At 45.5% G+C, this 21,902-nt stretch overlaps 1 protein-coding gene across 1 annotated transcript in view; it reads left to right on the top strand.

Annotated features, from left to right (window-relative positions):
* Window positions 1–708: 708 nt before the first annotated feature.
* The window catches only part of CACHD1 (cache domain containing 1), a 113,118-nt gene continuing 91,924 nt past the window's right edge, over window positions 709–21,902 (top strand). The window contains exon 1 of the mRNA XM_072868266.1: window positions 709–1,242. Within this exon, the coding sequence (XP_072724367.1) occupies window positions 1,033–1,242 (210 nt within the window). The 5' untranslated portion in view covers window positions 709–1,032. The remainder of the gene's footprint in view (window positions 1,243–21,902) is intronic.

The raw sequence follows: 21,902 nt of genomic DNA, 5'->3' as shown, positions 1-21,902 counted from the left end.
GAGCAGAGGTTGTGGAAAGGGGTTTCTCTGCATCGCCCCTACCCTGGCTTTGGTCCTACCCCAGTGCTTCGGCTCTCAAAGGAGATGTTTCTCCAAGGGGTCTCGGCTTGTTACCTGTTCCCCACGCCGCTCTTCCCGGGAGGCCAGCTGTCGTTTGGGTGCCACCGACTGGGTTAGGCTTTGCCTGCCTTCAGTTATTTATTTTCCACCCCTGTTGAAACATTTTGCTCAAGCCTCGTTGCTCGACACAAGCCTGTGCTGCACGGTGCCACCCGGGGATGGATGGCTTCGTGCTCCGGGTTGCCCAAGGAGACGGGCACATTGCACTCTAAAAGCAAAGGAAGAGATTAAAAAAAAAAGGGGGGGTGGGGGGAGTTTAAAAAAAGTAAAACCAAAAAAAGGTTAAAAAAAAAAAAGAAGAAAGCGTGCTGACTTTTTAGGAATACCCTCACGGCCGACTAGGCAAACGCTTGCGGTTGCCGCTGCCGCAGCCCGGGCGGGATCCCGGCCCGTGCCGTGCCGGCCCCGGCCGCGCTCCCCCCGCAGCAGCCCGCTCCCCCCAGCCCGGCTCGGCGAGGGGCAGCGCGGCCTCCCCGCAGGCAGCGGCCGGGGCGGGGCGGGCGGAGGCAGGGGAGGGGAGGGGAGGGAGGCAGGGGAGGGAGCGGGGGGCCCGGCCCGGCCCCGCGCTGCACCCGCCCGCAGCGCGGCGGCACCAGACGCCTCCCTTTCCCCGCGGCGGCTCCGATCCCGGCCCCGCCGCTCCCGCTCCTCCTCCGCTCCGCAGTTTGCGTCTCTCCAGCCGCCGCCGCTCTCAGTCAGCGGCGGGGCCGCGGCGCGCAGGGTCCCCGGAGCCGGGCGCGCAGCGCGGGGCGCAGCGGCCGCCCGCCGAGCTGCCGCCGCCGTCCCCCTGCATGGCGGCCGCCCCGCAGCCCTAGCCGGCCCCCGGGGCCCGGGGGAAGGCGGCGCGGGAGTCGCGGGGCGGGGGGGGAAGTTGGCCGGAGGCGGTACCCGCGGCTCTCCCGCCGCGGCAGCATGGCGCGGGGCGGCGGGCGGCAGGAAGCCGCCGCCACCGCCCGGGGCCGCCGCCCGCGGGGCCGGGGGCCGCTCGGCCTCCTCTGCCTGGCGCTGCTCTGCGGGCTGGGCGCCGGCGAGGCGGAGTTCTCCATCCTGGACGAGGCGCAAGTTCTGGCCACCCAGATGAGGAAACTCGCCACCGAGGAGCTGGGGGTCGTCACCATGCAGGTACGGCCCGGCCCGGCCCGCGCCTCGCCTGGTTTTCCCTCCCTCCTTCCCTCCCTCCCTCCTGCCTCCTCACACGCTCTTCCCGATTCCTGTTTTGCCCGTGCTTTCTTCATTCCTTTCTTTCTTTCTTTCCTTCCTTCCCCCTCCCCGGTTCTTTTCTTCTTTGCAAACTTTCCCTCCCCCTTGCGCGGGCCGCCCGGCTCCCCCGGCCCCGCTCCCCTCAGCCCCGGGCGGGCGGCTCTGCGGCAGGAGCGAGCGGGGCGGGCTGAGGGGTGGGGGCCACGGGCGGGCTCCTGCTCTATTTGTAATTTACACAGTGGAAGCGGGAAGAAGACGGCCCCCGAAGTCCCGAGGGCCGGTTTTTGCACAGGGGCCCGAGCCCGGCCTTGGGGCTGAGCCCGCCGCGCTCCGGGGCGGCTGCCGGGCGTGCGGCTCGGTGCTAACCTGCCTCCCGCCCGAGCATCCCTCTGCCTGCTGGCAGGGAGCTGTAATGAGTCGAGTCCTGCCCGAAAACGCTCAGATCGGGGTAAAGAAATGCTTCCCGGGCCCGAGCGTGCGTTTGGACAAGTTTATTCAGACGCTGTAATTCATTTCGGGATTGGGGTGAAGGTGGTGATGAGGAGTTATTTGCATCTCGGCCTTAGAGGCTGCATCTTAATGGGGTGTTTTGTGTAGGGGCTGGTCGGACTTGCAGGGTGTGCTGGTACCTGCCTTATAGCTATCGGCTACGGACCCTCTCTCGGGGGGGGGGGGAAGTGAAATCAAATCCCAAGCGGCTTTCAGAGGAAGGTATGGTCAGTAGCAAATGCAGTTTTAAAAGCCTCCCAAATTGAAAAGGAGACACTTTCATAGGATCAGCAGGGGTCTCTACCCAAATGGCCTTTTATCTTCTCTAAACTGGCTTCATTCTCTCACCTCTGGAACTTCATTGTGTTGGCCGGCCTCCTAGGGCTGCGTTTTGTCCGGGGAAAACACTGAGCTGTCTCTTGTCCTTGATGCTAAGACGATGTGGATTTAAATGACTTCACTTAACAAGGTAGATTATTGATGTACTGCATTCAAGGAAGTAACTTTTTTCCCTATGCTGTGCATACGCATATATGTATTTCCCCTGAAAAGATGCGAGCATAATCCTGTAAATGGTGGAGTCTCTGGTTAATGCAAATTAAGTCAGTGTAATTGCATTGCTAAATCTGTTTCAGGTGTTAAAAAAAAAAAGCTAATACTATCATCCTAACATGCATTGTCTTTAAAAAAGCAACTCATAAAAATATACATGGTTACCTTGCTGTAATATGCTAGCTAGCCGTAGGATGAGCCAGGTTTTCTTTCCAAGAACTGTACCGATGTTACAAACTCGGGAACAATCTGGATGCTGGTGCACAGGGATGCAAGTAACGTTAAAACTGTGTTTACTATTAGCTGGATATTTAAGCCCCCAAAGTAATTTAATGCAGTGAAACTGGTAGTTCAACTCTGAAAACCCTTTTCATACTGAGCTCTATTTTTATATGCTTAATATTTTGGCTGCCTTAACTCCCATCAGGCTGATGCGCAGCCTGTCCTTTGCTCTCCTCTATAACATTGTTACAGCTGTTTAAGATTAAAAACTGGTGGGAACAAACCTCCCCTGATTTTAGAAGCTTCTTTGCTGACCTTCTACAGTAGAACAAAAAATGTTATGACATGTGCCACTGCAGCCTGTGCTTCTCACTTGATTTTAGGGCAGAAATTCCCGAAGCCTGCTCAGGCGAGGCCGGGTGTAGCTGGTGCAGAATCGCCCTGTTCTCCACTTGTGCCGGGCTGTTGGTGAGCGGTGGTGGGCTGGTGGGATGCCTGTGCCGCAGGACCACCGGCGCAGCGGGGATGCTCAGGGCGATGCAAACGGGTGCCGTGGCAGGGCTGCGCCCGGGCAGAAAGGAGGGGTGTGGGATTTCGGAGGAAGAGCGAGAGCGCTTTTGGGCTTTAACTAGATATAAATCTAGGGGTGTTGCCCTGGGTTTAGAGGGCGACGTGGAGGCAGGCCCCAAATCAGGACCTAGCGAGAGGAAGTTGTGGTAGCGATAGGAAGGTTTAATACTCAACCATGTAGGAGCTGTGGGTTTATTTAGTTTCGGAAATTGTAGAGGAGGAAGCGGCAGGATTTAACGCTTCCCTTTTGTGCTCCCTTCACGCTTTGGTCCTTGCCCATTGCGGCTCCCACATCTGCACATCCTGGTAATAGGCAGGAGGTGGTGTCACCAGCCGCTGGAGCGGGATGTGCTTGTGGGAGAGGGCTTTGGAGGAAGGATAGGTCTGAGCTGGAGGTGGGGAGGAAGCATCCAATGAGCGAAGGAGCAGGTGGAAATGCTTAAACAGAGTGAAGGTGAGAGGTTGGTTTGGGTGTGTTTTGAGTCTGGGAAAGAGGAAATTGTAGACAGAGCCTCCATAAATGCAGGAAGGGAGGATGAGGTGGAGCCTCCAGAGCGGACACTAGAGGAGCAATGGAAGAGGTAAGAGGTGAACCACGAAATTTCTGAGCCTTAAATGCCTGTGTAACGAATATGGAAGTTGTGAGATAGAAAATAAGTTCAATTTCTGCTGGAGAAGCCATCAGTACCGTAACCGAGATCTGTCTCCTCCGTGCAGTACCGACTTCCTGCGATACATTCTTCTTCTACCAGTATTTCACATAATTAGTCCAACAGCAATAAGGACTTAGTGTTTTTAATCAAATCGCATTATTTTTGCATTGTTGAGAGGCATGAGGTGCATGTCTGTCTGCATTGTAATATAGGCTGAAGCTACAGGAAGAACGAGGATGAGAGAGATTTCTGATGCCAGCATCAGTCTGACGATGGTTTTTGGCACTCACACCACAGCTTTCTATTTATAGACACTTGCATGAGTGCATCCATGCACTATCTGACTGTTACCTTTAATGCTTTGTTTTCTTGCCCGTGTAAGTGCTCTGATTTCATATATAAATTTATTCCTTGAATGGTGCTGCAAAGAGCAGCTGAGGATAATGTATCGTAGGTGACAATTCGTGAGATGCATTATTAGCTGAACGTATTGAACAGCAGTTAACAGTTTCTTACTTGAGTTTCAAATTAAAATGTACACATTTGTATCATACGAGGTATTTGGTTAGTGAGAAGACGCGTTGGGCGCTGCAGTGCAGAAGGATGTGCGGGTTCCTGGGTGTTTGTGTGTTACCGTCCTGGGTGTTATTTCTCCAGGAGTGGTTAAATATAGAAAGTTCATCGATTGTCTGGCTTCCTCAATTGCACCAATTAATTACTATTCCCACTCCATTTGACAGTTCTACCAAAGCCACAGTTAATGACATTGCTGTATCTTAATATGGCATGTATTTCCTTTTATGCATGGGGGTATGGGGTGGTGTGTACGTGCACATGCTTGCGCATTTTCTTCCCTCAGCAATAGAGGTGATCTGTTTTCGGTTCTCTCCAAAGTTCGTCGGTGCTTCTTCCAAATTAGCCAGAATAATCTCTTCCCTCTCCTTCCTGTGGGATGGAGGGTGCTGTGCTGTGGACAGCGGCAGGAGGAGAAGCCGCTGGTTCGCGTGGGGGTGCTGTGCCTGCAGCAGGACGCAGATACTGTACCTACAGTCACCCGTAACCATTATCTTCTTTTTTTGTTAGCTAGAGCACATGTTGACAGCGTCCGTATCGTTACAGGGAGCAGCATTTGGCAGCAGGCTGCATCCTTGGAAGACGGTGTGCAGTCGAATCTCCGCTTGCCAGTCGGAGCAGCCGTATTACTTGTCGTTACTCAGTAGACTGTCATAATTCGCAGAGGGCTGGAGCTTGGTGAATGGGCAGCTTGTGTGACAGTCCTGTAATATATTCTCCTGGGCAGAGCTGATGCTCAGCAGTAATTAAAAGCTAAGCGCCCCTTTATACTAAAATTGTAACTAAATTGGTGGTTGTGGCATGACCTGGTCTGCTGGTAGAGTTTCACCATCCCTGTTACCTGGCTCGTCCAACCTGGCTGAAATTACAGAGTAGGCGGTTGGTTGAAACAACTGAAATTCTTTGGTTGGGAGGTGAAGGCAGGGAGAGAATAAGTCAGAACTTTTGTGAGCATTTTGTTTGGTTTTGGCAAGGTTTAACCCTCTAAATCTGCGCAGGGCGTCCAAGGTGAGGACTAGTCTTTGATAGTGTGGGGCAACGTAACATCTCCGCCTCCAAAATGGGGCTATAATACTTGGCAGTGAGAGTTGAAAGGATTAAGCAATGCTTTGAAGATGAAAAGCATTGTTAAGTGCTTCTATAACTTTCAAAATGCATGTTGATGTTTCTAGCCAGATAGTAACAAAAGTTATAGGCCCAGAGGGCCTTGAATATTTTTGAAGGCAGCTCTGCCATCTTAATCCTTTACACTTACTCCGTGAAGGAAGCACAGCCCTTTCTTGTTGTCTGTTACTGATCTTGGAGGCTGGAAGAAAGAAAAATGCATTTTGACTCTGAAAAAAGCAGTTTGCTGGTCATATTTTTCCTGTTTTTTTTTCTTTTTTTTTTACATTAATACTTGCTCAGTAGCAAATCACTTGATGTAGTGATGTGTAAAATAATTAACAGCATACTACAAGCTTCTCCAGATTGATTGGAAAGCATATTATTTATTTTACTAATAACTTGTCTGGCCATATGTTTTTCAAGAACAGATTGTGCACAGACCAGAATGACACGGAGACAGGGAGATGTCCGGGCTTTATATGAGGAGGATGCCCTGACACCGTTGTTCTGAAAAATCCACGTTCTTTGAAGATTTCTGGGTGATGGCAAAGAGTTGCAGTCACCAGAACTGTCCATCTATTTAATCTCTTTGAAAATGAACACTGGCAGAATACAGTACTCTCTTTTTCAATGGGATGGTCTTCTGGCTAATGACAGTGGATTTACGACTTAGGAGAGATAAATCCCATTTTGAGCTGCACTACAGACCAGTTGAAATGCCAGAACTGTGGTTCTCCATCTCTGAAGTCATGGGTTTCACACATTTCCTCACTTCTTTCTACGGGTATTTACAAATAAATCTGTCGGTGACTGTGAGGTACTTGCACAGCAAGTGGTGTAAAGCACCGCAAGTCCTCCAGCACCCGGTCTGAAATCTGGACCTCTGTGGGCCCTCGGCCAAATGACAGCACAGAAAACTGCTTCCCTTTTTTTTTTTTCCTTTTATTTTCAGGTTGTTTCCAGCTTGTGAAGCTGAAATACAGTAGAAAAATATAAGTAAGGAAGGCTGATAAATGTTTGACTATCTTTTTTTTTTTTTTAATTATTATTTGGCAGTAGTGCTCACTTTAGTAATAATTACAGAGTAGAAACCAGTGGAGTAAAACCTCAGCTGTTTTACATGATTATGTCTTGGTTTGAATCCAGCTACAGCAGCCTTTTTCAAGGCTCTCTGAAAGCCCAAGTCTGCAGCAGTTTTTCATCCTGTTCCACACGGATTCTTTTTTTTCTGGCATGAAACATTTCAAAAAGATAGAGAGAGGTCCTGGTGGAAGGGCAGTGAAAATGGCTGCACGTAGGAGACGGAATCTGAATTTTTAATTAGGCTTTGAGTTGTTTCTTCAAAGTGTAGGGACATCGTTAGAGATGTAAGTCTTGTTGCATTAGCAAAGACCGACATTTCACTTCAAACGGGGAGAATGCGGCTGTCCTGTGCAGATAAAAGTTGCTGAGTGTGGTGCAGCAAGGTGGGCTGGAGGATAATTAGCTGTCCCCTGCACTGCTGCGACGAAGGACCCTGCCAGTCGTGGCGGGGACCGGTGGGGTTATTAGCAGCAAGAAATCCAAGTACGCTGTGAAGCGATTGGGAATCTCTCAGCTGCAGCAGCAGTGATAACACGTATGTTAAGAAAGTGCAAAAGTAAATACAGCATGTGTTACCCCACTTTTTTCTTGGCTTAATTCAGCAGAGGAGGAACGGTTAGTGCCTGACGATCTGAACGTAGCAGAGAAGCTGCTCTGCTACTGGTAGCTTGGCCAGGCACTGGTGAGAAAAAATGTAATGCTTATTGTCAAATAAAATTCAGGGCTTCACCTTCTTTCAGACAGAAAGGCAAGATATGTTTGAGGATGGAAGGAAATGTGAAGTACTAAAAGGTATTTTTTGTGTGTGTCTTTACCAGTTATTATTTTATGTCCATGGATAAAAGGAAGTATTAACAGATTATTTTGTTTAACAGTTATTGTTTTCTGTTCGTCCATTATTGGTGAAAAATTGGCAAAGAAATGATTGGAGCTTTGTCAGTTCGTGTGTGGAAGTGCCCAGCTATAAGGAATTATCCCAAATTTCTGTATGTCTTTTGTCAGGACACTGCATAGTTTGAACTGCTCAGGACTGGGATACAGGGCTACCCGAGTGAAGCCTGCTCATGGCAGCGCATCATGGGTCAGAGCTTTGGGGGCTTTGCTGGGGACTGCAGTGAGGGTTGGGTAATGTCCCAGGAATTATTTAGTTGTATGTAATTGAATAGGAAAATATTAACTTTTGGTGGTTTTTTTTATTTTTTCCTGTACACAGATAATATAGCTTAAAAATTGAAATTTAAGTAACTGATTTGATGTATTGGCCTTTGTTTTGTATGTCAAAAATTCTGCTGAGGTTTTCACTAGTAGCTATACTACCTGTTCTTGTATGGTAAGCTTAATGCAGAATAAAGTGTAAAATTATAAAGTACGGAGGGACTGCATTCTGCAGTCATTGCTTTCCTATTGTTGTTGAATAACATGCAGCGTTGATGAAATCTGAAAGGATATCCTTATGCTCTTTTTCCCATGGAAAACAGAGTTTAATAACATTGATACTTACGCAGTATCTGTTGTGAAGGTATGCCTTTTCTAATATAAAATAGAGTGCGTGCTAAGTCATTGCTTGAATCTTGCATTATGTGTGTTCTTCCCTGGTACAGATTTCCATATGATACTATATGTCTAATTTAGCAGAGAAAATCTGAGTGGACTTTTGAAATAATCATGGTGCCACAGGTCAATCATACTAATTTCCAATCCCATGAACAGTTTCAATGGACTTTATCAACTTTTATCAACTGCCTGTAAGGCTTCTGTAGAGTCTCCCAAGTGATTTTGCAAATGTATATTTGCACAACTACAATCGTTAGTAAAAACAAACTATTACATCTCCCTATACCAGCTTCTCGGCCAGAAGCAGCTGATAAAACCAGCTTTTCACTAGTGCTGTTTCCCTTTGAGCATGCAGTTTTGCTCAGCTTTGACTATGTGATTTGAGGCTGCAACCACTCTACTAGTAGAGCAGAAAAACTCTTAACACCTTTTCAAGAAAAGCTGTTAATTTTACTTTCAGCAGTTCTGCTCTCTAGCCAGTGCTCCCTGTCCGGTTTTGGCCATCTTTTGCACGTACTCCTGCGATGCAATAGGAATTTTTGGCTATACTTATGATGGTCACAGGTGGGAATGAGGCCAGGGAAAAAGGCTTTAAAATAGACACATCTGGAAGTTGCCAGAAAGGTTTTTTAGCAGCTGGAACGCCTTATGCAGAATTTCTTGTGCGTTCACCCTGGTAGGGTTATGAGAGTATTTTTGTGCCATTTTTTCTGGATTTCAGACCAGATTGCGTCTGAAGGTTGAGTTCAGCTTGCCGGTGATGATATGACGGTACCACACCAAAGGGCTGGGGTACTCCCATGACCTCCCTGTCTCTGGTTCAGGCTCTGCTTCTCTCGGTTTCAGCAAAGGAAGTATTAGAAATATTTCCTCTTAGGCCATACTTTCACCTCAGAAGTAATATCGAAGAAAGCCTGGGGAGGTGTTTGTGGTGATGGGGCGGAGAGGAGAAGGGACAGACTCCCCAAAATAGCTGTAGTGGGAGATTGTTTGCCTGGAGCAAGCCCAGGCTCTGAGCCAAGGCTGGAAAGGGCTCACCAGCCCTTGGGAAGATTGTGCGGAGAGCCGGGAGAGCTCTTTGCCTTTTATTTGCTGCAGAATAAAGGAACCCCAGACTGTGTGGGTCAGGAGCATAAAATCATAGCAGACCCTCCTTTTATGTGAGGGTAGCATTTGATAGTGAAATGAATGGCAAGTTAGCAAAATACCTTGGTTTTAACCAGACAAGCAGCAGTCTTCACCAGCTCTTTCCCAAAAGCCATGTTAGCACAAGGAAGATCAGCTGTGCGATCACTCCATGCTTGTGGCCGATCATCGATTCCTCTCCTTCCCCCTTCCCACGTGGCAGCAGCTGGGTGTGAAAACCGGTCGAATAGTGCTGCAGCCGCAGGGAGAGGTGTTCGGTGCATCCAACTGACGGCGTGGCCAGCAGTGACGGCAGAGCTGCTCCTGGCCAGGGACCACTCCACGTCTGCTGCGTATCAGGTCGTGTGCTACGGCGTGGGACGGTTCAGCTCGCTGATGCATCCCAAACCCGGCTGCTGCCTCGGGAGCAAGAGAAAGCCCAAATCCTTGGCAGAGACTGGTTGCGTTTAACTTGCACTAGTGCTATTTTGCCTTGAAACGGCAAGGAAGAGAAAAACCAGTGGTGTGATGCTTTTCAGGGTGAAGCAGATGCTGAGATGTTGTGTGCGTTGGCAAGCCTCAGGTGAGGAACGCTTTTTGGGAATACTCTACAACAGCTGCCTTGGTATGGCGACAGAGGTGTGTGCTTTGTGGGAGCAAAATTAAGTTTGCCTGAAGTGTTTGCTTTCAGTGGTAGCCTATCTATTGCAAATCAACACGTGGGCAAATGCTGATGGAAGATTGGTACAGAAGAAGATCGTTTTCAGGATATTTTTATTGTTTTGTTCTGCTCAGTGAACTAGCATGTTATTTTCCCTTGTTTTTTCTGATACAGAAGTCATACGAGGTTTCTGACTTTTGATTTTGGAGACCTAAACACCATTTGGAGGAAAAGAAAGCAGCAGGATCTCTCATCGTTGCAAGGAGCGTAAAATGGAGGAGGAAAGGCCACTTCAACTTGGTGGATCCTAAATTGCAGTTCATTGTTTTGTTAGCGGTGGAGGCTGAAGCGGGTGCATGGTTTGCAGGTTCAGCTCCCGGTTGACAACAGCCGGCATGGTCCAGCCCTTGTGGACTGGGGTATTCGAAGGAGGCCAAACCAACATTTTAAAGACAGAATTTTTGAGTCGTATGACAGGCATATGAAGGATAAAATAAAAGGATATTTAATTTGGGGATAATGCATTTAACAATTTTAACAATGAAAGGATATTTAATTTAAATGTGCTACAGCTGCGGTCTAGGTAGTTAGAGCTCCTTGGGCATATTGTTTGCTCAAAGAATCATGTGTAATGTGCATTTCTTAGTTGTCTCTGTTTTGCCAGTGGCTATCCAGGACTGCCAGGTGTGATATGGGATTTGTTCCCTTGGTCTGGCTTGGTGGAGTTCAGCTACAGGAAACAATTTACAGGGAAAACTGCACTTTCTGGTGCAGGCGGGAAGACAGGAATAAGCACTGAGGATGGCTCGTTTGTCACATTATCCAGCAGCAGTCAGGTGTCTGTTTTTAAACTGTAGATTTCAAATTCTTTGATCTGTTAGATTAAAATTAGCAAATGTTATTCCTGGATACACAGTGTCTTGTGCCTTGCTTGTAGGAGGTCATGATTTAAAAAAAAAAGATTTTTGGAAAAAAGTTAATATTCAAATACATTGCAGGAGGAGGATGAAAATTGCAAACTTTTCAAACTTTTTTAGTTTTAGATTAGCTTCACCAGTGTTGAGTCCACAAATATAAAGCTAATGTCACTTAAGTAGTCTACCTTCTCTTGTGAGTTACTGCTCAGTAGTGTAATTTGGGAAAAAATGAAGTCTATTTTTTGTTTTTTAATTTTGACTGAAGTGAAACCATCGTTTTAAATTATAATATTCTGGCTCTTCCTTTTGAATTCTGCTGCTGTTGTATTTTACATAGCCCTAGGTGATTTCGGTAGCTGCTCTGAGGGATATGCTTGATGGTCTTGAAGTTGTTAAAATCAGGTGGCTGAAGACCCAGCATTCTTGGCAGAGGTACCTGTGCTGTCCTGAGCTCGCTGCTGGGACCGTGGGATTTTTATTCCAAAAGTTGTGTTCAGTTTTTAGCATTTTGGATATCAACATCCTGATGATACTGTATTTCCATTAAAACTACTGAATGCAAAGCCAAAATTAAAATAACCCCAACATAACCATAACAGTAGATAACTAGCTTAATAGAAATGACTAGTCATTTATTTCTGTTTGGTAAGAAACTGAATCTAGTGAATTTTAAAATACTATTCACCATGATGTCACGTAAATGTAATTTTACCTCCCTCTTCATATTTATGTATTTATTCAGTAAGTTGTTGACTGTAAGTCTAGAAATACATTTAAAAAAATACGTTCTGGTAATTGCAACCTCAGACTTTCAAACACTGCTTTTTCATATGCGTCCAAGAATAGAAAGTCAGCCTCCGAAAATAAATGAAACCCAACATACATTGCCACGGTTTTCAGTGTTTGAAATAGAGGATTTCTCTTCGAGGTGCAGTAGCTATTTTGAGAAGGGAAGAAGACTTGGAGTCAGGATGAAATGAATGCAGACCTGCTATGTGAAGGCTTGTTTGAAAAGTCAGACCTGCTGAGTGTGCTCTCTGCTTCGAGTGTGTTGTCTGGATGATTTATTAGAGCCTGAAAATTCATGCTAAAGAAGAAGAGGAAAACTAAGCATCTAGAAAGGGATAACGCAGTCATTAAAAATTTTGGTAGAGAAATGCATTGGTTTGGGATTCTTTGAAAATGTAATGAAAGCTGTTGTCTGACCCAAGTTAGATGAGAGCTGCTTTGCTTAGATGCACATATAGTGTAGGTCAGGCTTATTCCAGACTTTCACCTGTTTTTATTAATCCATATCTTGGTGCAGCTTTGATACAAAAAAATGTTATTGTGTGTTCAAGGCTTTTGACCCCAAACCTTAACCCACAGTGAAATGTAGGGGGTTCCCATGAAGCTGAACTTCATGCTCTCTTGTGCAGACCGAAGGTGCAGCAGAGCTGGGTTTCTGCCTCCTTCCAGCATCGCTCATTTCCTGAGCTCTTGTTTGCTTGTTTTGTGTCGTTTTTGCTGTTCTCCATCTCCTTGCTTTCCAGTACCACCAGCGTGCTGGAAGCAATTTCCCTGCCTGCTGGCATCGGACGAGCACATAGCCCTCCATGCGAAGTGCCTGGGGCTGAGGTGGTCCGTTCGCAGCTCTGGTATGGCAGATGGACACACCTCTCTGGTCAGCAAAAGAAATAACATCACTGTACAGAGCCCCTGAAATTTTGCGCCTGATAGAAGATATCCCTGAGGACTGGCAGGGAACCGAATGGACTGGACACCTAGGGCTGCGAATGCGTAGACCTGAAGATCTGCAGAGCACTGTCTGCATGACAAAGCCCAGCAGTTTTGCAACCATCCGCTCTTCCCCTGCATCCGAACCGAGGAGCTGGACTGGGTTGTTGCCACTGCTGCTAGGAGATGACATTTCATTTTAATACTGAAAACAGATTCATGGCCTTTTTGGGATTCTCGCTCTGAAATAAGGTTAGAGCTAGTGTTAGCTTCGGGCCCTAAGTCTGATTGCCTGCATGTCCAAAAATATATTTAAAATATTAAAACCTTGCTATAGCAAGTCTGTGGGCTGGCAGTGTGGCGAGCTGCAGATCCTGCAAAGGCCGGTATGCGAAGCTGGCATACAGCCATACCCACGCTGGTGAAGATTGTCAACTTGTGGCCTTGCTTTGATGCAGAAAGAAAAAAGACAGATTCTTTTTTTTTTTTTTGCCTTTCGGTGGACAGAAAATAACTTGCTTTCTTGCAGGGCTGGCAGGAATTTATATCTACCTGACTGACTTAGTTATTCAAAATCTTGGGACATGCTGAGCCCCTGTGGGCAAAGGAAAGGGAGGGAAAAGATGTAGAAAGGGGTATAACGGAGAAAGTGGATAAAGTGGCTGTTTACTGCTTTGGTTTGATGAGAGCAGGAGCAAATGCTCAGGAATGGCAGCTCACCAGTTCATCCTGACACCGTGATGGAGGAGCAGGATCCGATCACCCTTTTTTTTTTTTTTTTTTTTTTTAAAAACCTTTCTGTTGCCAACCCGCCGGAGCAGAGATGCTGCTGTCCTCTGAGCATCATGTTTGGTGCAGGTACACTGTCAGGGCTTGAATCATCCTTTCCGTTTTATCCCCGAACAGTGCCGAAGGCAGCGTGGTCGTGGTCTGAGGTGCCTACGTGTCACCAAATAAAGAAATGAAAGCATTAAAACATACAAAGTACACCTTCGGCTGTCGTTGCGGGTACCAGACCTATTTGAGTATTACTGCAGAGGAGTCGTGAAGGATTCCCAGCTACTCATTTTAAACCCTGGTTTTCTAGTAATAGACTTAAAAATCTTATCGTGTAGTTGAGTTAGTGACTGAGTCTTCACTTTATAATCTCTTTATAAAAATGTATGCACATTAACAGGACGTATTTAATAGACACACTGCCTAGATGAAAGGGCGCTTTGTGGAAGGAGGCTTTTGTGCGTTTCTGGATCTCTCAGCAATTCCTGCGGAGCTTCCCAAGTCTGGCTGACACCGAGCGGCAGAGGAAAAGACCTTCTCGCTTTCAGCTTGAATGGAGAATAATGGGGAGCGGGACAGGAGAGGGGGAGGGAACCCCGCTCCCCGACGCGGGGCGATTGGTATGGGCACTCACCAGCCGAGCATTTAACACGTTTAGTTCTTCCTACCCCCAGCTGGGGCTTTGCATTTGCAATGAGCTCTGTGCTACCCTGGCAGCACAAGTGGGGCTGCGTCAACAATAGCGGTTTCCCAGCCCGGTGAAATTGAGACAACTTTTCTCAGCCCAGGTAGTCCCTTTATTTCTGGTTTGGTCCACAGATCAGATTTGTCCGTAAAGGCCACTTACCAGAATAGCATTTCAGATTTTTTTTTTTGTCTTAATTGAGATCTGATGTTATTTTTCATCTTTTATTTAATCCCTGAGCTGGATTTTGTGTTGTTTTTTTTTTTTTGTCTGTGGTGCACCACAGATTCTTGGCAAGAAAAAAGTTTTCTTTCTCAAAGAATAATGCTGCAAGGTCACGGATATGTTTGGTTTGACCTGGCAAATGTCTTCATGACAACAAGAATCTAGTGGACATCTAATTAAGTTTCCACTAGCAAAAAGAACTACAACAAAAAACATCCTGAAGTTCCCTCATAAAGACATTTCCTTTTGCAGTTGCTGCTACTTCATGTGCTCTGTGGGTTTACAAGCAGAGAGAGCTTCACCTTAGTGCTGTTGCAAGGACCCCAGAAAATGTATTCCAGTTTGGAAACATCTGAGTGAAGATTCTGAGAGAAGATTAAAAAAAAAAAAAAGGATGATAAAGCTGGACAGATGTGATGGGGGTCCTTTCAAGTAGGGTTTCTAATTTGGTCAGATGGTCTGTCCCTGGTGGGAAAGGTAGGTGTACTTTGTGTATTGAGTTATTTCTTGCTGGTTGCTGCATAGATGCTGCTCACGTATTTCTAAGAAAAGAGCCAGATGAGGAAGAGCCGGGGGCTGCTGGTGGTGGCGTACCTCCAAACAGATGTGCATTGATAGCGGTAACTCTTGCAGTGTACCTCACCTCTGCTTCTTACCTCGTACCCCAGCCGCCTGTCTTCATCCGATTCCTTGTATTTGCCCATGGTTTTTCAGCTGCGGTCACAGCTGGAGACTCCATCATGTCAAGAAAGAGCAAAAGTAGTTTGTGTCTGGCTTGAGTTGAGTGTCTGCAGGTTCCTCCAAAGGGTAAAGCAGTTGGTTGTGCAGCGGCTGAGACCGAAAGCTGAGGGACTGGGTTACACCCGGGTACCTTCAAAGAGATATGAAGGTATTAAATTGGAAAATGTTGCAAGAGGAACGCGTGTGGCCAAAGTTAAAGTGAATCAGGGGTGAAAGGCAGTGGGCTGGGCTCTCTCCGTGTTCCTTTATGACTTGAAAGCACTTCTTGTCTTAGGACAAACCGAGATATTATGCATTGGCGTTGTTGTCGTGATTGAGAATTTTGTCTTAAGAACTGAAAAAAACTTCTTGAGACAAATCACTCAACACCTTTTTGCTGGCAGCCCCAGCACAAGCACGTAGCATTTCTCTGTATAAACCCAAAATGAACAACCAGCTGGTTAATTTTTGGATGAAGGCTTAATCCCTTCCCAGGTGTGCTTCTAAACTGATGCATTTCAGGTGCCACTCACTTTCCTCAATCTCCTCTTGTCAAAGAAAAGATCTCACAGAAGCGATAGTAAGCTCCAAAATCCTTGATTTAATTCCTCCTCTAAGACGAGGCTATCTGTCTGTCCCTCTTAGCCCCCCATTTAACTCTCTGTTTAACGAAGGGCATTATGTGGGTATATGTGGTACCTTATGGTATCTGTTTATCTCTCCCTCTCTTTTCATCAAAACAGAAGAAAATCTGGCAAAGGACTAAGGCATCCCTAAGTCATTGAGTGACTTTTTTTTTTAATTACCTTTATTTACCACCCATCTTAAGGATAAAAGCTTCCTAATTCATGAGCTTTCCCATATTTTTTAGTTTTGAGTACCGGCCTTGCTTCATTAGATAGAATGAACCTAGAATTTCTAAGAGCATGTGGTTGTACTGTGTTAATTTAGAAAAGAAATGAGGAGTTGTGTCCTGCAGGGTTCAGAAACTGGAGATAACAGCACCAATTGCTGGAATCAGAAATCGTGGTCCAGAGGAGGGCCATAAAAATGATCGGAGGGATGGAACATGTCTCCTATGAGGACAGGCTGAGAGAGTTGGGGTGGTTCAGCCTGGAGAAGAGAACGCTCCAGAGAGACCTTATAGCAGCCTTTCGATACTTAAAGGGGGCTTGTAGGGAAGATGGGGACAGACTTTTTAGCGGGGCCTGTCGCGATAGGACAAGGGGTAATGGTTTTGAACTCAAAGAGGGGAGTTTCAGACTAGATAAAAGGAAGACATTTTTTACACTGAGGATGGTGAAACAGTGGCCCAGGTTGCCCAGAGAGGTGGCAGAGGCCCCATCCCTGGAAACATTCAAGGTCAGGCTGGAGGGGGCTCTGAGCAACCTGCTCTAGTTGAAGATGTCCCTGCTCATTGCAGGGGGGTTGGACCAGTTGACCTTTAAAGGTCCCTTCCAACCCAAACCATTCTATGATTCTATGAAATTAGCCATTCCGCCAATAATGTGGATATAGATAAATTGGCAGTTTTCTACCATAGAGTGTCCCTGCTCCAAATTTCTCCTGATTACAGTTCCTCAAAACCATGCCATTACTAAAATGATCAGTTGGATTCAGATTGGTCTCATAGATAAGAACTGTACATCGCAAGGTGGTGTGAAAGTTTTACGTTCAGAACTTGTGGGAATTAAGTAATTTCTGATGAATATTGGCAGGAACTTCGTCAGGAGCACAGAGCCAGGATTTCCCAGCAGTCACCCGAGTAGCCTGCTTTGTTTTAGCACATGGCGTGTGGGCTCAGGATAAAGGTTCATGTTAACATCTTGCTAGTTTCGGATGAATAAACAAAAATACATGCCGCATCACTGCAAATGTCACCTTCCCCTAGACTTTCCATGCACGTGGGCTTGGTGCAGAAATGTGAAGTTACCTGCAACCTCAAGCAGCTGCTTGAAATTTGTCATGTTTGTGAATTAGGTGTCTTTCCCAAGGTTTTTTGTGGCTTTACCAGTCAAGTGCAACTCTTTTGTAATAGCGAAATTCAGCAAGCTTTGAACTGTTCTTGCAAAAGCAAGAGGTAGTTGAGATTGTTAGGTCTAAAAGGAGGTATTTGGAGTAGATAAAGCACCTGAAACTTCTGTGGTTTGATAGCAATCCCCTATATAATTATCTAATGCTTTTCTGTCCTACTTAGTGAAATACTTGGAGAAACACACACAGCGTATGCTGTACGGTAGTACTGTGAACTATAAAAAGCATACACTTTCTGAAAGCTAGAGAGATTTAAAAAAAAAAAAAAAAATCATTAATTTCCTTGCATATTTGCTGCAGGTTTTGTGTTCTTCACATTTGATCTTCAGTTTCTTTAGGGGAGAGTTAGTTGAACATTGAATTGAAAATCAGGTTCCTAGTTTGTCAGATGAAGATTTCTCATGAAGAATAATTTTTTTTTTTTTTTTTTACAGCTACTGCATGCTTTCCAGACTGGGATAACAAGTATTCATTTTTTTAAATCAGAAAAAAACCCCAGTATTATTATTACTATTTTATTTTTGGTGACTAAAAACTGAAACAGGAAGTGACCTGAGACACAGTTTCCATGACACCCTCTCACTTGAATCCAGTTTTCGAGAAGATGAAAGGCCAAAGCAGTCTTTTGATAGTGAGCAGCTAATTGGGAGGCTGATAGAGGCAGGTTTTTCTATGTGGAAAAAAAATAAAGGAGAAAAGAAGTGCAGCAGCTGTGTTTTGGTACATATGTATAATCCCAGATAAAACTCTCCAAGGACAAGGAAAATACAGTAGTACCTTAGTGAAAGGAAAGTTAAGAATCTTTGAAAGCAGACATGTGGCTTTTTGGGGATAGGTTGTGTTTAAAATAACAATCTACTGGAACGAAGGTGTTAATAAATAATGGATTTGTGAAATCAGAACAGAACCTCTTGCTCTGTGCAAAATGTGTGTTGAGTTTTGTTTCTGTCTAGGCAAATCCCAAGAAAATGGCAATGTGCTCGGGTTTTTTTGGTGTTTCCTTTGCTCGGTATGTTCCTACCCAGGCAGACGTGTGGTTAGAGCAGCGTGCAGCCAGGTCTGCTGTTACTGCAGCTCATCTGAGGGCAGTTCATGGACTTCCTCAGTTTTGATCATTGCTTTTGCTCCTCCTCTACTAGGGTGTGTTAAAAATGTCACAGTGCAAAAGTACAATGTAGAAACAGGTCTTTTTTTGAATATAGATTTAAATCTGAGAAGTCTCTTCTGATAATGGGGATGCTGATCGGGGTGTTAACGTGCATGTAATCTCTGCGGTGAACAATAACCTTCCAAGACATGGCAAAGATGATGGATATCTAAAATAAAGTGAAATACTTCGCACAAGGACTTCTTTTTTTTTGATAAATAGTTCGAGTCTCAGGTAATAAAGCAGATTAAATGCTAGATATTCAGACAGTTTTAAATGAAGTTTATTTTACTTTCTGGGACTTGACGCAATATGAAGTGAGTGCAGGTTCCCTGTATCCATATAACTGGATAGAAAAAGAGAGTACAGATGATACAGTCCTACCTTGTTCATTTTTCCTTCTGCCGTCCCACTTAGTTTGGGAGCTCCAGATGTCTGAACAAATTTTCTCCTCCAAAAGTGGGTGTTTTAAATTGATAAACTTATGAGCCTGTAACTAATTGGTGTCTGGCATCTATTTTTGATTCGAGGGACAAGTCCTGAAGGGATCCTAGTAAGCTGAGTTGTAGAGCAAGATGTGGCTGATGAGCGTGCAGTTTCTAAGTAAAGTGGTAGTGTTTGCTTCTGCTACAGCATCTGTAGGTGTGACAGTGCTGCTGTATTTTATCTCTTAAAACACAGGTGGTGCGTTACAATTGATGACTTATTTTGTTTATGAACTGTTCGTAAAGTTGTCCTATCCAGATACTGAAGTGAGAAGCTAGGTTTTAAAAGTTCTTGTTTAATTTCATGAAAATAGAAGGTGCAAAGGGCATCTTACCTTGCGATCATATTGAATATAGTTTCAGATTTACTCCAGTGAAGTAACTTTGAGTTGTGGATTCAGGTTGTGGTTAGATGTGTTGGCAGATGATGGCACATCCAACCGTGTGGCTGGCTGCTGTGGAAGGAGGAGGTCCTTCTGTGGGCACGTGCTCCTGCCATGTCAGGCCTAGGGTTGCAGAGCAAGCTCATGAGAACCCGCTTTATTTTCAGCAAGGATCTGTCAAACTGACTCATCCTATAGCCTAGTGGCTTAGTTCTAATAGCAAACCGTGTATTCAGGAGGGTTACAAAGGCAGTTGAGTTGATCCTGTTTGTTGAGAGGAGAGGGTCTTGCTTGCCCCTCTGCTGCCACCAGGCCCATGGTCCATCCCTTGGGCTCTCTGCGCTGCCTGCACCCACCCATGCAGTAAAACCTGACTCTTTTCCCCCACCCTGAGATCAGCCTGGGCTTTTATGAACAGTTGGATGGATTTTCATGGCTTGCTCCTTCTTCAGTAGGTGTTTTTCTGTCCAGATGGAGAAGGTAATTGCCTCATCTAATGTGTTTCTTGCCACTATGCATGGGTTACACTTGTTTTCCCATGAAGTTTTTGAATACCTGGAAGGGAAAGTTGTTGTAGGAATGTTTTGAGGTCACTGTTGTCCTGGGACCTTGTGTGCTGTCCATGGCCGTGTGGTACCCTGTTGGTCCTGGAAGTGTTTCCAGCTGGTTAATGCTATTTCCATGCATTGTTTTCTCTTCTGATTTTTTTAAGCAGAATGTGCCATCTAGGTTGGCATACTTCAAACTAAGTGAAACAGTCTGTTTTTTATCTCCTGAATATCAAAGCGAGCCTTTTTTGAATGCAGGAGATTAGGATCACACCAATGAAAGCTATGGAAGCCAACCGGTTGCTAGTCTTTCACAAAGACTTCAGGGGTTTGTGAACCTAAAAATCTGCTGTACCATCGGTAAACAACCAACAGGAGATGGGTCTGGAAGAATTTGGCACAGCTCTGGCTGATTGATGTAAGACCTTTTCACTACACCATCACGCGCTCGTAACTTCTGCAATGGTAAGGAAGCAGCTTACTGTCTGAAAGGGCTGCTTCAACATAAATAAATAAAACCCTCTAAAAGCAGCTTGACTGCTAGTGTTGGGCAGCTCCTCTGCCTTCTCATATGAAGATCTTATTAAGCAACAGCTGTGGTCCTGCTGCCAGTTTTCCTCTGCAGGCTAAGCCTGGGGGACTGCTCGTTAGCTCCCTGCCTGCCTGCGAGAGAGGAGCATGTAAAATTAATACCCGAAGAAAGGGCCGCGGTCTGACACTGCGGGAATGCAGGTGGGCTGGAGCGATGCACGGGAATTAAACTACCATGCTAATCGTGCTCCTCGCAGGAGGCTGGCTGCTCTGTGCAATTTCAGTATTTTCTGGTATAATAATCCCCATGGGTTTTCCCCAGCTCCTTCCGGCTCTCTCCGCTGATAGAGCCTTTAATATTGTGGTTTACGTGAGAATTTTGGTGAGTATTTTGTGAGAATTTTGAGAAATAGATAGGTGTTCCCTGCCTTCAGAAACTGGAAAATATTTCTTTGTTTATGAACGCAGCGTGGCGTTTGCTGCTACTCCTGTGTGACGGCGCAGTGTCAAGAGTGTCATTTCCCAGGAAAAGCGTCTGCAGCTGGCAGAAATTTCTTTGCACTTCGAAATTTTGAAATCTGATCTCGTGCTTGTGCTGTCAGTATGGAGCTTTCTTATGGCACTTCTTTCTTTTTCTTTAAAGGCTGAAATTTTAATATTGATCCCAGAGTACAGTCAACTATTTTGCTCAGAAAATAGTCATTACATGTGCATTGTGAGAGGCTGAAATAAAATAAAGTCGATCTGCTGTTGTACGTGGGAGGCAGAGGGTGGCATGTTCCCGTGCAGCCGTGACAGTCCTGCGGGTCCTGCCACCCCGAGGGATCGTCCCTCTTCCCCTGTCCCTTTCTTGTAACAAATCTGTTTTATCTGAGATTAAATGAAATCAACCTGAAAACGAGAAATGGTAGCAAGATGTTCCAGAAACAGCAGTTTAATTTTAATTTTGAAATTCAGTGCTAATGAAAACAAGTATTTCATGCAGATGCTGTTGCCAGAGCCCTGCTAAAATGCATTTATTCTCATGAGTACTTTATCTGGAAAACTTTTAGCAGGCAGGAAATATGGACTCTTTTTTGCACCTTTTTAAACGTTTATCTTCAGAACAGGTGGAACAATAACTGCTTAATTAGGGTGTTTGTCTTAAATGCAGCTATTCAGGAGGCTACAGAACAAGTAAATTGGAGACTAAGCAAAACGCAGTTTAGCTACAGGGAAGATAAAGTTGAGAGAAAAAATGGGAACCCAGGTCTCATTTTCTCTGGTACTGGTCTACATCACTGTAATGGTGCAAATGCCTCGAGGGGGTTGCAAAGGTGATTTATTTAACATTGAAAGGGTCTTGTATGCTTCCAGCGAAGCACAAAGCAATGAGTAAAACGAGCGTTAGACTTAAAAACTGCCTGATGGTCGTTATATTTTATCGGCTGTACCACTTGGTAAGTATTGTTTTTAGCCATCATCTTTCTTGCAATGTGCTGTGTGATGATTTCTGAATTTCTCCATGTCCAGCTGCATTATGCTGGTTTCTGGAAGTCAGATTGCACCATGCCACCCCTATTGCATGCCAGCGCATCTCTTCATGTAGCAAATTCGGGGTGGAACTTACCCCTTTCCGCAACGTTGGCAGCTCAGTGATAGTTAATGAGTGATTACTACTGAATATACAGTGGTCCGTTCTGTATTGAACGCTTGACATCCCTCAAGCGCTAACAGCGTCAGTACGTACCATGGGGGTTTGGTGTTGCAGCTGAAGAACTTCAGAGGTTCCTTCCTTGGCTGTTTGCCCCATCTCTCTGCTGAGGTTTGCCTCACTAATAGTTGT

The sequence above is a fragment of the Ciconia boyciana genome, chromosome 7, assembly GCF_034638445.1.
Source record: "Ciconia boyciana chromosome 7, ASM3463844v1, whole genome shotgun sequence".
NCBI classification, from domain to species: domain Eukaryota; kingdom Metazoa; phylum Chordata; class Aves; order Ciconiiformes; family Ciconiidae; genus Ciconia; species Ciconia boyciana.
Note: the sequence above shows the minus strand (reverse complement) of the source record. Positions and strands in the feature narration are given on the sequence as shown.